Genomic DNA, 12,494 nt, shown 5'->3' on the forward strand with positions numbered 1-12,494 from the left:
TCTCAGCAGATAGGGTGGTACAGAAGCCAATTCCATGGTTGTCTTTATTGGTTCACATGGACCCTGGGTAGGCCTGGGAGTTCCACATCGTTTGTGGTGCCAGCATGCTGACCTCTTCTCTGTTTCAGTTTCTGTTCCAGCAGCTGGGAATGTTGGTGTCCTTTGTGAAGAGCCACATCAGACCTTACATGGATGAGATAGTCACACTCATGAGAGTGAGTAGAAATGAATGCTTTGGCCTGTTTCTTGGGGTTTGGGTCCGGGAGCGTCTGGAAGCAGGTTTGGATGACGTGGACATATTTTTTATGGGTCATCATAGAGCTGTTACAACCTGAGGATGAAAAGTGAAGCATGGTATCCCAGTGGATCATGAAAGGGTGGAGGGGCCGTGGCTACAGGCTCCCAGGTACAGGAGTTCAAGGTGTGAAGTCTGAGGAGAAATCCTGAAGTAATTGTTCTGCCAGAAATAGACTTGAGATCCTTGCCTCACACACAGCAGAGCAATTTCACTTTAATATCACAGCAGTGCTTCAGTATTCCCACAAAAGCCCTCTTTCTTACTGCCTATAAAACCATGGCCTTAAGAGAGGACTGAGGATTGGGCCTTCCTGGGGCCATTAAATATGATGGGCTCCTGTCAGACTCTGAGGAGGAAGGTGATGCTTTCCCCTGATGCTTTCTACAGCCTGACTGCTGCCTTCTGACTGCAGTCACATCTGAGAGGGGGCTCGTATCCCAGATGTTATAATGTGCTTTAAGCAGGTACACAGGACACCCCATTGACCCCATAGTATCGTTTTTCTGTTTTGAAATGGGGGAGGCTGCTTCCTACTGTTCTTTATAATTTCAGTGTCTCTGCTGGGGAGGTTGCTTTGCAGAGATGGCTGTGTCCTAAAAAATTTGGAAGACACTTCTTCCAGTCATTTTTGTTCTTCTACACCAGCGCTTTGTAGTTGGCTTGAAGGAGGCAGCAGGACTAAAATCAAATGACTGGCTTCAAAAATGGAGCTTCCCCAAAAATGAGTCCTCAGAACCAAATAACTCCTATATGTATAAATAAGTGAGAGCTGCAGGGGGCTGAAGAGCCTGTCGGATGCAATTAGGGAAGTGGGGAGTGGCACAGGAGGAAGCAGTGTGCTCTTGGGTCAAAGCTGAAGTAATCTGTGACTTGCTTCCCAAAAAAAGACTTCTGGCCAAAGCATAGGGGTTTGGGGCAGGGAGCCTTATGCCTGCCAAATCCAGCTTTCACTCCCTTCAGGATACAGAAGGTGCAACAAGGCTCTTGCCTTGGCTCTTGATCCAGCATTTTAGTAAGCTCCCCCCAACCCAGGGAGAGCTTGGGCTTTGTGAACAGTGATCCAGCTGACATCCCTGGGGAGGCTGTCTGGCTTCTTTGAGGTAGAGGAAACCCCTTGTGAGGAGTCCCGGTAGTCTTCCAGTGGAGAGTAGTCTTCCAGTGGAGAGTAGTAGTTGTAATGTGTGCTTGCTCAGTCATGCCAGATACTTTGTGACCCCAAGGACTGCAGCCCGCCAGGCTCCTCTGTCTGTGGGATTTCCCAGGCAAGAATACTGGAGTGGGTTACCATTTCCTTCTCCATGGGATCTTCCCGACCCAGTGATTGAACCCACATCTCTTTCATTGGCAGGCCCACTGAGCCACTTAGACTTCCTTTAACTCCTTTCATCCAAGGAGTTATCTTTTTTTTTGTTTTTTCATTGACTTCTACTCTGATTTAAATGGAAGCCCAACAGGCTTCCCTGGTAGCTCAGTGGTAAAGAATCCACCTGCCAAGCAGGAGACTCAGGTTCAATCCCTGGGTCAAGAGGATCCCCTGGAGAAGGAAATGGCAGCCCACTCCAGTGTTCTTGCCTGGGAAATCCCATGGACAGAAGAGCCTGGTGGGCTACAGTCCATGGGGGTCACAAAAGAGTCGGACATGACTTAGCAACAACCAAGAGTACTAATATGCATATGTTGCCATCATTAAGTCTCCTGGTCTGGAGGTTTTAAATAAGGTACTAGGCAACGATCTTTCTGAATTGATTTGAAGTGACAGCTTTCCTTGGAGTGAGAGGTTAGACCAATATGCTTTGTAGTACTAAGACAGGATTTGGAGCCAGTTGGCCAGGTTTTCATTTTAGTAACTTATGTGGTATATAATTGGATGAATGTAGAAAAATACTCTTTGTGGCACTCTCTTGTCCTGAAAATGGTTTGGGACAGATGTGAGATGCTGTTGAGCGAAGTCTATTTAGAAAGAGCAGGAAATCTTGTTAACACTAGAGTTGCCCCCTGGCAGAGCCCAGGTGGTACCCAAAGCAGAACCACCCTGGACAACTAGCGAGCTCCTAGAGCACTGCAGAGCTGGTGGTCCATTCATTCTGTAAATGGGTTTGGGTGGCTGGAATATACCAAGCTCTCTGCTGGATTCAGGGAGACAGATGTATCAGCAGGTTTCAGGCCCTTAACTAGCCTACAGTTGAATAGAGGGAGGATAGAAAAAAAAAAAAAAAATTAAGTATTGCAGGTGCTGGAAAGAGGAGAGCAGAGGGACCCACAGTGGATGATGGAAAGAGACAGGAAAGGCTTCTGAGTAGAAATGAGGCCTGAGCCAGGTCTGGAAAGAGGTGGGGCTTAGCTGAACAAGAGGTGGGATCTAAGCAGAGAGCAGCATGAGCGAAGCACAGAGGATGAAAGTAGTCTGGTGCTTTCGGGGAGATACAGCTTAGCTGTTCACTGTGATGTGGGGTACAGGAGGACCTGGGGAGCAGAGGACAGGGAAGGGTTCCATGGGGCAGACCATGCTCCCTGCCTTTCTGCTTCTTTTTAGCTATCTTAGTTCCTTGGTTCCTATTTCAACAGAAGGGCCCCTGACTTTGCTCCTCTGTCTTCCCCCTTCCTAGGAATTCTGGGTCATGAACACCTCCATCCAGAGCACAATCATTCTCCTCATTGAGCAGATTGTGGTAGCCCTCGGGGGTGAATTTAAGCTCTACCTGCCCCAGCTGATTCCACACATGCTTCGTGTCTTCATGCATGACAATAGCTCAGGCCGCATCGTCTCCATCAAGGTAAGTATCCCAGGGCATCCTCTAGAGAGGTTTCCAGAGTCTGTCAGAGTCCCCAGTTGGTCATCTAAGAGATGAGAACCTGTTCTGAGTGACAGGGTGGTGCTCAGCCTAAAAGACTGAATCTAGGGAATACTTCAGTACCTGAAGTGTGCAGTGTGCAGCTTATACAATGTTTCTGACCCTCTCTTGATTATCTTTATGTTTTGTCTCCTTTAATGGAATAATCTTGGTAAATGTTTATGGCAGAGCAGTTTTCTCTATTACCCAGCCACTGATTCCTTACAATTGAAGTACGCTCAGAGAAAGAAAAGTAGCATATAAGCAAAACAATATGAGGGGAGACTGTGCTACCAAGAGAATGTAATTCTAAGTCACTTATTAAAGTCTGTTCAGAGTGCCCCCCAAATTTTCAATTATCCTACCACTACCACCCTTTGTGGACTTAGGAACTTGGTCCCTGACTGTACTTGTTCATTGCCGTGCCTCTGCTCCTCTTTGCAGTTGCTGGCTGCAATCCAGCTGTTCGGTGCCAACCTGGACGACTATCTGCATTTGTTGCTGCCCCCGATAGTGAAGTTATTTGACGCCCCCGAAGCCCCATTGCCTTCTCGAAAGTGAGCACCTGCCCTCTGGGACTAACAGTCATCAATCTAGTTAACCATTAAAATGTCTTGTTGAAAATGTCCTTTTCCTAAGTTCCTGGGCCATCTTTCTTTTTTTTTTTTTTTTTGTCATTTTAGGTTAGTCCAGAAATGTACTCCCATTAGGTTAGTCCAGAAGTGTACCAGGCTTCTGGAAATCTTAACTGTCCCCATCCCACTGCAGTGTGTGTTGGCTCTGTGCACCCAAAATAACGTCAGAAGCCATTCCTTCCCAATAGGTGCCAATTGTTAAGGTAGCCCTCAGTTGTTTCTGTTACTCTGGGCTATGTGTCAGTAGTTACTATATCTCAGCGGTTGTTGTAGGGCCGCGCTAGAGACTGTGGACCGTCTGACGGAGTCTCTGGATTTCACGGACTATGCCTCTCGGATCATTCATCCGATTGTACGCACACTGGACCAGAGCCCAGAACTCCGTTCCACAGCAATGGACACGTTGTCTTCACTCGTCTTTCAGCTGGGAAAGAAGGTGAGGCGGGAGTCCTCGACATACGTGCTCTTCTGTCTTAGCGAACTTCTTCGCTTGTCAGTCTGTAGGCATCAACCACTCTCAGAGAGAGGGGAATCATTTACGCCCTTTTTCCCTTCTTCATTCAGCAAGTATTTATTGAGCCACCTCTGTGGGCTTAGTGCTGTTCTGGGGACGATGCAGTAAACAGAACGATGTCCTTGTTCCCACAGAGCTCATGTTCCAGTGAAGCAAACTCTGAGACATCATTTATCTCGTGAGGGTGATGGGTGGGGAGAGACACTGTTTCTTTAGGGGAGGTGAGGAATACCACTCTGATAAGGTGACATTTCAGCAGAGACCTAAGTAACAGAAAGGCCCAGGCCCAGGGAGCTGGCTGCAGGCACAAGGAAGAGCAAAGGCACAGGTTCCAGAAGGCAGAACCTGAAGGGAGGGAACAGCAGAGTAATGACTTCAGCAGGGGAGCAGGGGAAAGGGCTTGGAAAGATCATAGAGAACCTTGTGAGGGCTGGGCTGGCGATGGGCCCACTGGAAGCTACATATTGTGACCAGTGGTTCTCAGAATGTGATTCCCCGACAGGCAGCATCAGTATCTACATAGCTGGGTGCCATTAGAACTGCAGGTTCCCCAGGACCTGCCGAGCCAGAGCTCTGATTGTGAGCGCAGCAGTCTCTGGTTTCATATGCCTTCCAGGTGATTCTGATGCCCACGAGAATTTGCACATCGCTGTTTGATTGTAAGTACTTTGGCTTTTACTCTGAGCAACACTGAAAGTCTCTGGAGAGATGGAGCACAGGAATACTGTGATCTGACCTAACATTTTTAAATGATGGCTCTTAGTGCTGTGTGGAAGAACAGACTGGGCCAAGAGTGGAAGCAGAGAGACCATTACAGTAAAAGCCAGTTGCAGTGACCCAGATGGAAGGCGGTGGGCGTGAGGATCATAGCCCAGGGGCCAGAAAGGGATTCTCCTGCAACCACAGAGCTAGTCCCAAACCCCGAAGTAATAGCTGTAATAAGGCAGTGCTAATAATCTTTTCTCTCTTTCCCACTCTCCAAAGTAATGGTTTCTGATCTGTTTGCTCTCCTCTTGCAGTACCAAATTTTCATTCCAATGGTGAACAAAGTTCTGGTGAGACACCGAATCAACCATCAGCGCTACGACGTCCTCATCTGCAGGATAGTCAAGGTGAGCTGTGCTTCGTTTCTGCTCTCAAGCCCCCTCATCATCTTTCTTAACTGGTATTCTTAGCAATGGGAGTATATGCAGCTTTTTAGCTCTGAACTGTGCTGTGCTATGCTGTGCTGAGCTAAGTCGGTTCAGTCGTGTCCAACTCTTTGCAACCCTATGGACTGTAGCCCACCAGGCGCCTCTGTCCACGGGATTCTCCAGGCAAGAACACTGGAGTGGATTACCATGCCCTCCTCCAGGGGATCTTCCCTACCCAGGGATCGAACCTGTCTCCTGAGGCTCCTGCATCGCAGGCAGATTCTTTACCGCTGAGCCACTGAGGAAGCCCTTTAGCTCTGAACTAGGAATTGGCAAACTTCTGTCAAGAGAGTGCATTTTTTCAGTTTTGCAGGCTCGGTGGTCTCTGATGAAACTACTCAGCTCTGCCACTGCCACCTGGAAGCAGCCATAGGCATCCATAAGCACATGAGCCAGGGTGCATTCCAGTAAAACTATTTATGGACACCAAAATATGATTCTCTAATAATTTTCATGTGTTGCAGAATATCAGTCTTCTTTCAATTATTTTTTCAGTCATTTAAAAAAATGTAGAAACCAGCCTTAGCCCTTAGGCCTGACAAAAACAGGCAGCAAGCAGCTCCTTGCTGCCCCAGCTCTTCATCACGTTTATTGCTTATGTGCCAGTTGCATGCTCATACTAAGTCAGTGCTTGTCAGCAACTGGGACTGACCAACGCAGACTGGTCTCAGTGCAGAATACAGCCCACTCATGATTCATTCTGTCCATACCTGGAATCATATCTAAATCCTGGCTCTTCTGAAAGGTGGGACCCACCTGAGGGTTAAGGGTGTTTTCTAACCTGGAGCAGCTTGCGGAGTCGCAGGTGTTCTGTAAACTCTGGTTGCAGGGGTATACCCTGGCTGATGAGGAGGAGGACCCTCTGATTTACCAGCATCGAATGCTGAGGAGCGGCCAAGGTGATGCCTTAGCCAGTGGACCAGTGGAAACGGGGCCCATGAAGAAACTGCACGTCAGCACCATCAACCTCCAAAAGGCAAGTCCATTGTGTCCTGGGGGGCTTGGAAAGGAGAGCCCTGCTCTTGTTGCTTGTTTGAAACTTTCAGCTCTTGCTATCTTCTATCTAAAATAACCAAAATCCAAGCATTTTTCTGAAAATCTAGATACCATGAACTTAGGTCATTTTGTCTTTCTCCAACTATCTGAATTATACAGTTTTTTAATATAAGGAAAGTAAAGAACAAGGTGTCCTTTTATGTTCCCTTGGAGCTTTGGCAGTGGAACTTATTTTTTTTTAATAATTTTATTTGATTATTTTATTTTTGGCTGTGCCGGTCTTCGTTTTTTTTTTTTTTTTGAAATTTAAAGAAAAAATTTATTGAAGATCTGAAAAACAATTTCTAAAAGATTAACTTTTCCAGAAAACTGTAGCTACACAATGCATTGCGTCTATCATGTTAAAACGTGCATTAGACACAAATACAAAAACCATGAAACAAGCCACTGTTCTTCAACAATCTGAGCAAAGATAAAATGCCTAAGGAACAACATGGATGGATGACTCGCAAAGGATGGGCTCTTTACTTTAAGCACCATAAAAAAAAAGGGGGGGAGCACAAATGTATGAGTGTTCAGTTATATACACTGAATTGAACCTTTGGCATTAGTAATCAGAGCACTCTGTCATATAGCATTAACACATATTATAAAAGTGCGTAGTGTCAAAGGAATAGAAACCACCAGCGTTCAAAAGCAGCTTTGTCAACTAAGCAATAAAACACTCTACAGTATGTCTCTCTGTTGTCCATCACTGAATACACTGGTAGCAACTTTGAAATGAAAAAAAGGAAAGAAAAAAGGAGCTGTAACTCCTTTTATTTTCTCTGTTTAAAATCAAACAGAAAACAAACATCAATTTTGTTATACACGAACATTTCCAAAGTACATTGTTTGTACAAGAGAAGGACTAAGAAACAAAAAGGTGTTTACAGAGATCAAACATGGGTGGGTACACACACCTCACACAGCTTTCCCGATGGTACTCAGGGGGAGCCACTTCATAATCACTGGCACTAAACAAAGTTGCAGAGTTCTTTGCCAGGTATTTTAGGAAATCGTGAAGATAATTCAGTAATAAAGCAAGACTCTTCTCATCCAGAGATGTATAGGCCAACATTGCTCCAATTCGTACGAACAGTCTCAGGAGATGCGGCGCCCCGTACACCTGGGACATGGGTGCATCAGGGTGGTCCGCAAGGATCTCAGCGTACTGCGGCCTCTCAAATTTGTAGAGCAGTTGAGTGCCCAGCATCACATTGAAGTACTCCTTTATCCCCGCCACAAACTCATTGACTGCATACTCCTTATTATCTGTGTTTCCTCGAGATTTCTTGTAATTTGCATAATCCTCTAGAATGGAATCCACGTTCTTCTTGGCAGGAAGATAGAAGAGCTGTTTTTGCTGGGTAATTAAGTCCCAGTCATCAACAAGCCATGGCTTCAGTTCTTCAGGAATCTTGACTTTTACTTCAACCCTGCTCATGAATGTCTCTTCATTTTCAACAGTAGGATCTACTCGAACCCTTTTCTTGCGAGGAGGCTGAGGTGTCTCACTGGTGCTGCCACCATCTCCATTTCCAGGTGTCTTCTGTTTGTTCTTTTTTGTCTTCATGTCAAGATTTTTCTGCTGCAGCCCAGCAGTCTTCTTTCCAGGGGCAGCCCCTCGCATCTTCCCCTCTGCATACTGCTCCTGATTGGCTTTCTGAAGTTCCCTTTGTTTCTGTAAATTGGTATCCACATACTTGAGTACTCTGCTTTCTGGAACCCATTCATCCTTTTTATTCCAACCACTGTAATGGATGAAGTATTTGACTTGTTTATCCTTTATGGCAACTTTTACACACTTTGCTTCATAAAGAGGAGGCCCATGAAAGCACAGCACTCTCTCACCCTCCTGGAATTTAGGCTTCGGGTCCTGCTTCGGCGCCATTTATAAAAGATTTACCACCGCCTCCTCCTCCTTCTCCCCTGGTCTTTGTTGTTGTGCGGGCTTTTCTCTAGGTGCTACTCTCTAGTTGTGGGTCATGGTCTTCTCATTGCAGTGGCTTCTCCTGTTGTGGAGCACGGGCTGTAGGACACGTGAGCTCAGTAGTGGCGGCTCTTGGGCTCTGAAGCATAGGCTCAGTAGTTGTGGCGCATGGGCTTTGTTGCACCATGGCACGTGGGATCTTCTCAGATCGGGGATCAAACCTGTGTTTCCTGCGTTGGCAGGTGAATTCTTTACCACTGAGCCACCAGGAAAGCCCAGTGGAACTTGTTGCAGTTTGCATTCTCATTTTTTACATGAATAGAACACAACCAGTCAGCCTTGTAGTTAGCACTGAGACTGATGCAGGCTCTTGAAAGCAGTCCTTCAGAAACTTCTCAGACTCATTGGGCTTAACCATATGCTGGGGAACTTGTTAAAATGCTTGTTCTGATTCAAGCTGAAGCTCAGGCCTTGATAGTCTCTATTTCTAATAAGCTCCCAGGTAATGGCTGATGCCAGTGGTCCACGGGACCACACTTTGAGTAGCAAGGATTTTAGATCTCTGCAGGTCGATACTGGATTCTCTGTGCTGACCAAAGCCCGGGATAAAACCAGCTTCTCATCACGTATGCCACCAGTGATCCACTTACAAATAGGCAGTTCAAAGCATCTCTGATGGATCTAAACAGAGTAATCATATACTTGACTGACTTTTAAATAAATTTATCAGGTTGCTTATTTTCCACATTTTGCATCAGTCTTTAGTACTTCTGGTGACTGAAAACAGCTCCCGGTTTGTATTTCAACATAGTTTTCTTTCCTTTATTACCAGTTGACCCAAGGCAGCTGCACTTCTGTGCAGCAGCAGATAGAGGTAAAGAACTAGGCAGGGCTGGTCCCAGCTGACTTGGTCTCTTGGCCAAACCCATAAAGATTTGCACGCAGACCTGTGTGCATGTGCTCACATACAGCTTTGGAACACTGGCCTTTACTCCTGACATCAGCCTTTACCCACATAGGCAACTGCAAAGTAACCACTACTGAGAAAAGTTTGATGATTTAAGATGAAAGTGGTAAAATACCCCTGGGTCAGGAATGATGTTGCTCTCCTATGTGTGTTTTGTAATTGCTAGTCCCAGACCTCAGGAGGAGAAAGGCTGACACCTGGCATTCCCAAGTGTTTGCTGAGGCCACCATGCTAACACCTCACCCTGGAGGGAGGGGCTGGACAAGGAGGCCAGATGCATGTTTCCACCCAGGTATTTTCAGCCTGCCTTGGTGCAGAATGTCCTTCCAGCCAGGCAGCTGTCCGCCCTGCTTTAGGAAATTCGCCAGTGGTCTAGTTTGCTTCCAGGAAGTTTTGCCTTTTACCCAGGATTTGAGAAAAAGAAGGCATCTTAGTTTGTCTCACCTGAAAGAACAGATCAAGTTCAAAAACCCTAAGCAAAGTTCTCTACACCTAAAGCTCAGATTCATTTCATCGAAAAGTAAATTGTGCTTCTATGTATTCATGTGATGACAACTAGGGATTGGTGTATTTGTCAGTTTTAACCAGCCTTCAAAATAATAATTTGCCACCTCAGTCACCCTTCTATTGGCTATGCTAATAGAGGATTTACATAGTACAGTAAACATAAAAACCATTTATATATACCTCTAGCATGCCTCCAAGATTCTCAGCTGCTTTCCTGTCTTATGGTAATTGATTCGGGCTTACCTTCTAAATGAATGAGCTGGTGTTCCATCAGCGTGCACCAGTGTTACAGATAAGGCAGTCAGCAGAAGGTGGGTGATGAGAGGAAACTGGAGTTTGAACAGTTGCTGTAAAACTCAGAGAATTGAGAGTTGATTATGTTTTAAATTACAAAGCAGTGGGGAAAGGCCGTTGTGAGGCACATATTCTGTTTGATAGATTGTGCAGTTGTTCACTAAGCCAAAATTTTTTGGAGAGCTATTTGCTACCATTTATCGAATGGTACTAATGTTAATGATCGCAGTAACCACCATCTACATTTGTTGGGCACTTCCCATGTGTCTGTCAGACACTGTTGTGAGCACTTTATATGTATTGATTCATTTAATCTTGACAGTAACCATGTGAGTTCAGTGCTGTCATTACCATCTCTCTTTTATCATGTGGACATTGAGACACTGAAAGGTTGAGAAATTTGTCCAATGTCAGCCAGTAGATGGAGGAGCCAAGGATATGAGCCAGGTATGACTCCAGAGACCAGTCTCTTAACCACTGTGCTGCATTGTCTTTGCCTCACCCAAACTCAGCCTCACATCTTTAGAGGGCGAAAGACGTTAGTACTACTTCCTTGTATATGACTGACTTTTAAATACCTTGTAATATAGTGCTGCTATGCAGAGACTCACTGTGTAGGGTGGAAACCAGCAATCTGTGAATTGAAAAGGACTTGATGTTCCCATTTCATTTCACAGAATAAGGTCTAAAAGTCTTTGGTATCTAGTGTCACTCTTCTTTCTAGTTCAGGAATTCTCATTGTGTCAGTGAGAATTGACAAAAATTTTTAAGCTGTCTCTTACAGTATCTCTACTTCAGTTTTTGATGTACAGTAATAGTTGATGTACTGTCACTTATTGGTAACTCGTCATAAGCTACAGCAGACTTCTGTTTCATCCCAGGAAAATGGTGAGTTGGATTAGTGGTGGTCAGGTTATGTAGCACACACAGGTCTCTCACTCCCTGGACGACTTGCCTTGAGAACTTCTGCTGTAACTTATCTGATCCTCCCTTAGTTGAGGGAGGATTGACCTGTCTGTTCTGCCAGAAAAATCTTTTAAGAATATATTTTAGAAGTTAAAGATTTAGTAGTTAGGGCTAGGCCAATTCAGAGAGAAGTCATTTTGATAATAAAAGCAACAATGTTTTGCTCGTTATTCCAGCTAGACCCTTTAGATGCATTTTTCCTGGAGGAGGAAGATTTAAGACTCAAATGCCGCATACGAGTAGTTTGCCCAGAGTTTCTTCAGCAGCTGAGTGGCAGGGCCAGGATTCCAGCCAGGTGTTTCTAACTTCAGAGTAGCAGACAGGCACTCACACATAGAGCAGTAACTTGTGCTGAGCACTGTGCTAAGTCTGTTACACATATTAACTTAGTTAATCCTTAAAACACCCTCTGAAGTGGGGACTGTTATCCACACTTTACAGAGGAGGAAACTGAGGCACAGAAAAGTTAAGTAACTTGCCCAAGACTAGGCACCCAATACGTTACATAACTGGGATTTGAACTCAAGTTGCCGAGCTCCACAGAATGTAGCCTCTGGCCAGTACCCTCTATTACCCAGCCCCAGGGCCTGAGTCTTTCCATCCACTTCCCTAAGCTGCCCCTGCTAGTAACTCTTGGTGCCAGGAGGGCTCAGAGTTTTGAGGAAAATTGAAGGGGATTAACTGCAAAGTAAAAGTTCTATCTGTTCAGCTCCTTTTGTCTCATTCCAACATAGTGCTGTGTCCTCTGGGCTTTGTCACACTATTGATGTTGGTGCAGATCTGAGCATTTCCCCCTCCGTGTGTGACTGCACTGTCAGATGAGCCAGTGTCCCACTGGAGGGTGCCCTGGGCGCTTCCCACACTGCTGGAAGCCGTTCTTAGTGTGATGATCCCCATCCACTCTGGGGTTGTGGAGCTCTCTGCTTGGCAGATGGAGTTGAGCACAGATGAGTTGTAAAACAGGCGTTCTCTATATTGTGTTATATTCCAGAGGTTGCTGCTTTTGTTTTATGACTTTAATTAAATATTACTCTTTTGTATTTGTACTCAGGGAGTTTTGTCATGAGAGGTACAATTGTATAAACCAAAGAAGTGGGATAATCATTAGTTAGGCGAGGGCTCCTTACAATAGACCCTCACAGCTGATGGTTTTCCTTTGTCACCTGTGGTGTATAGGCCTGGGGAGCTGCCAGAAGGGTTTCCAAAGATGATTGGTTGGAATGGCTGCGGCGGCTGAGCCTGGAGCTGCTGAAGGACTCCTCGTCACCCTCCCTGCGCTCCTGCTGGGCCCTAGCACAGGCCTACAACCCGATGGCCAGGT

The 12,494-nt window shown here is 45.7% G+C and overlaps 2 protein-coding genes across 3 annotated transcripts in view; one reads left to right on the forward strand and one right to left on the reverse strand.

Moving 5' to 3' along the window:
* Positions 1-12,494, forward strand: part of MTOR (mechanistic target of rapamycin kinase) — a 123,316-nt gene that overhangs the window by 33,347 nt on the left and 77,475 nt on the right. For both annotated transcript variants that reach the window (XM_055582322.1, XM_055582323.1), the window contains 7 exons: positions 129-215; positions 2,905-3,072; positions 3,574-3,686; positions 4,038-4,200; positions 5,298-5,390; positions 6,301-6,447; positions 12,350-12,492. In XM_055582322.1, the coding sequence (XP_055438297.1) occupies positions 129-215; positions 2,905-3,072; positions 3,574-3,686; positions 4,038-4,200; positions 5,298-5,390; positions 6,301-6,447; positions 12,350-12,492 (914 nt within the window). The remainder of the gene's footprint in view (positions 1-128; positions 216-2,904; positions 3,073-3,573; positions 3,687-4,037; positions 4,201-5,297; positions 5,391-6,300; positions 6,448-12,349; positions 12,493-12,494) is intronic.
* On the reverse strand, positions 7,378-8,431 carry LOC129653504 (mortality factor 4-like protein 1). Its single transcript, XM_055583239.1, has one exon. It carries the CDS (start codon positions 8,398-8,400, stop codon positions 7,378-7,380), a length of 1,023 nt encoding a protein of 340 aa, XP_055439214.1. The 5' UTR covers positions 8,401-8,431.

Source organism: Bubalus kerabau, chromosome 5 (genome assembly GCF_029407905.1).
Source record: "Bubalus kerabau isolate K-KA32 ecotype Philippines breed swamp buffalo chromosome 5, PCC_UOA_SB_1v2, whole genome shotgun sequence".
Classification (NCBI taxonomy): Eukaryota; Metazoa; Chordata; class Mammalia; order Artiodactyla; family Bovidae; genus Bubalus; species Bubalus kerabau.

Bases quoted from the DNA above. Each gene is read 5' to 3' on its own strand.
- LOC129653504 (XM_055583239.1), bottom strand. From the start codon at position 8,400: ATGGCGCCGAAGCAGGACCCGAAGCCTAAATTCCAGGAGGGTGAGAGA.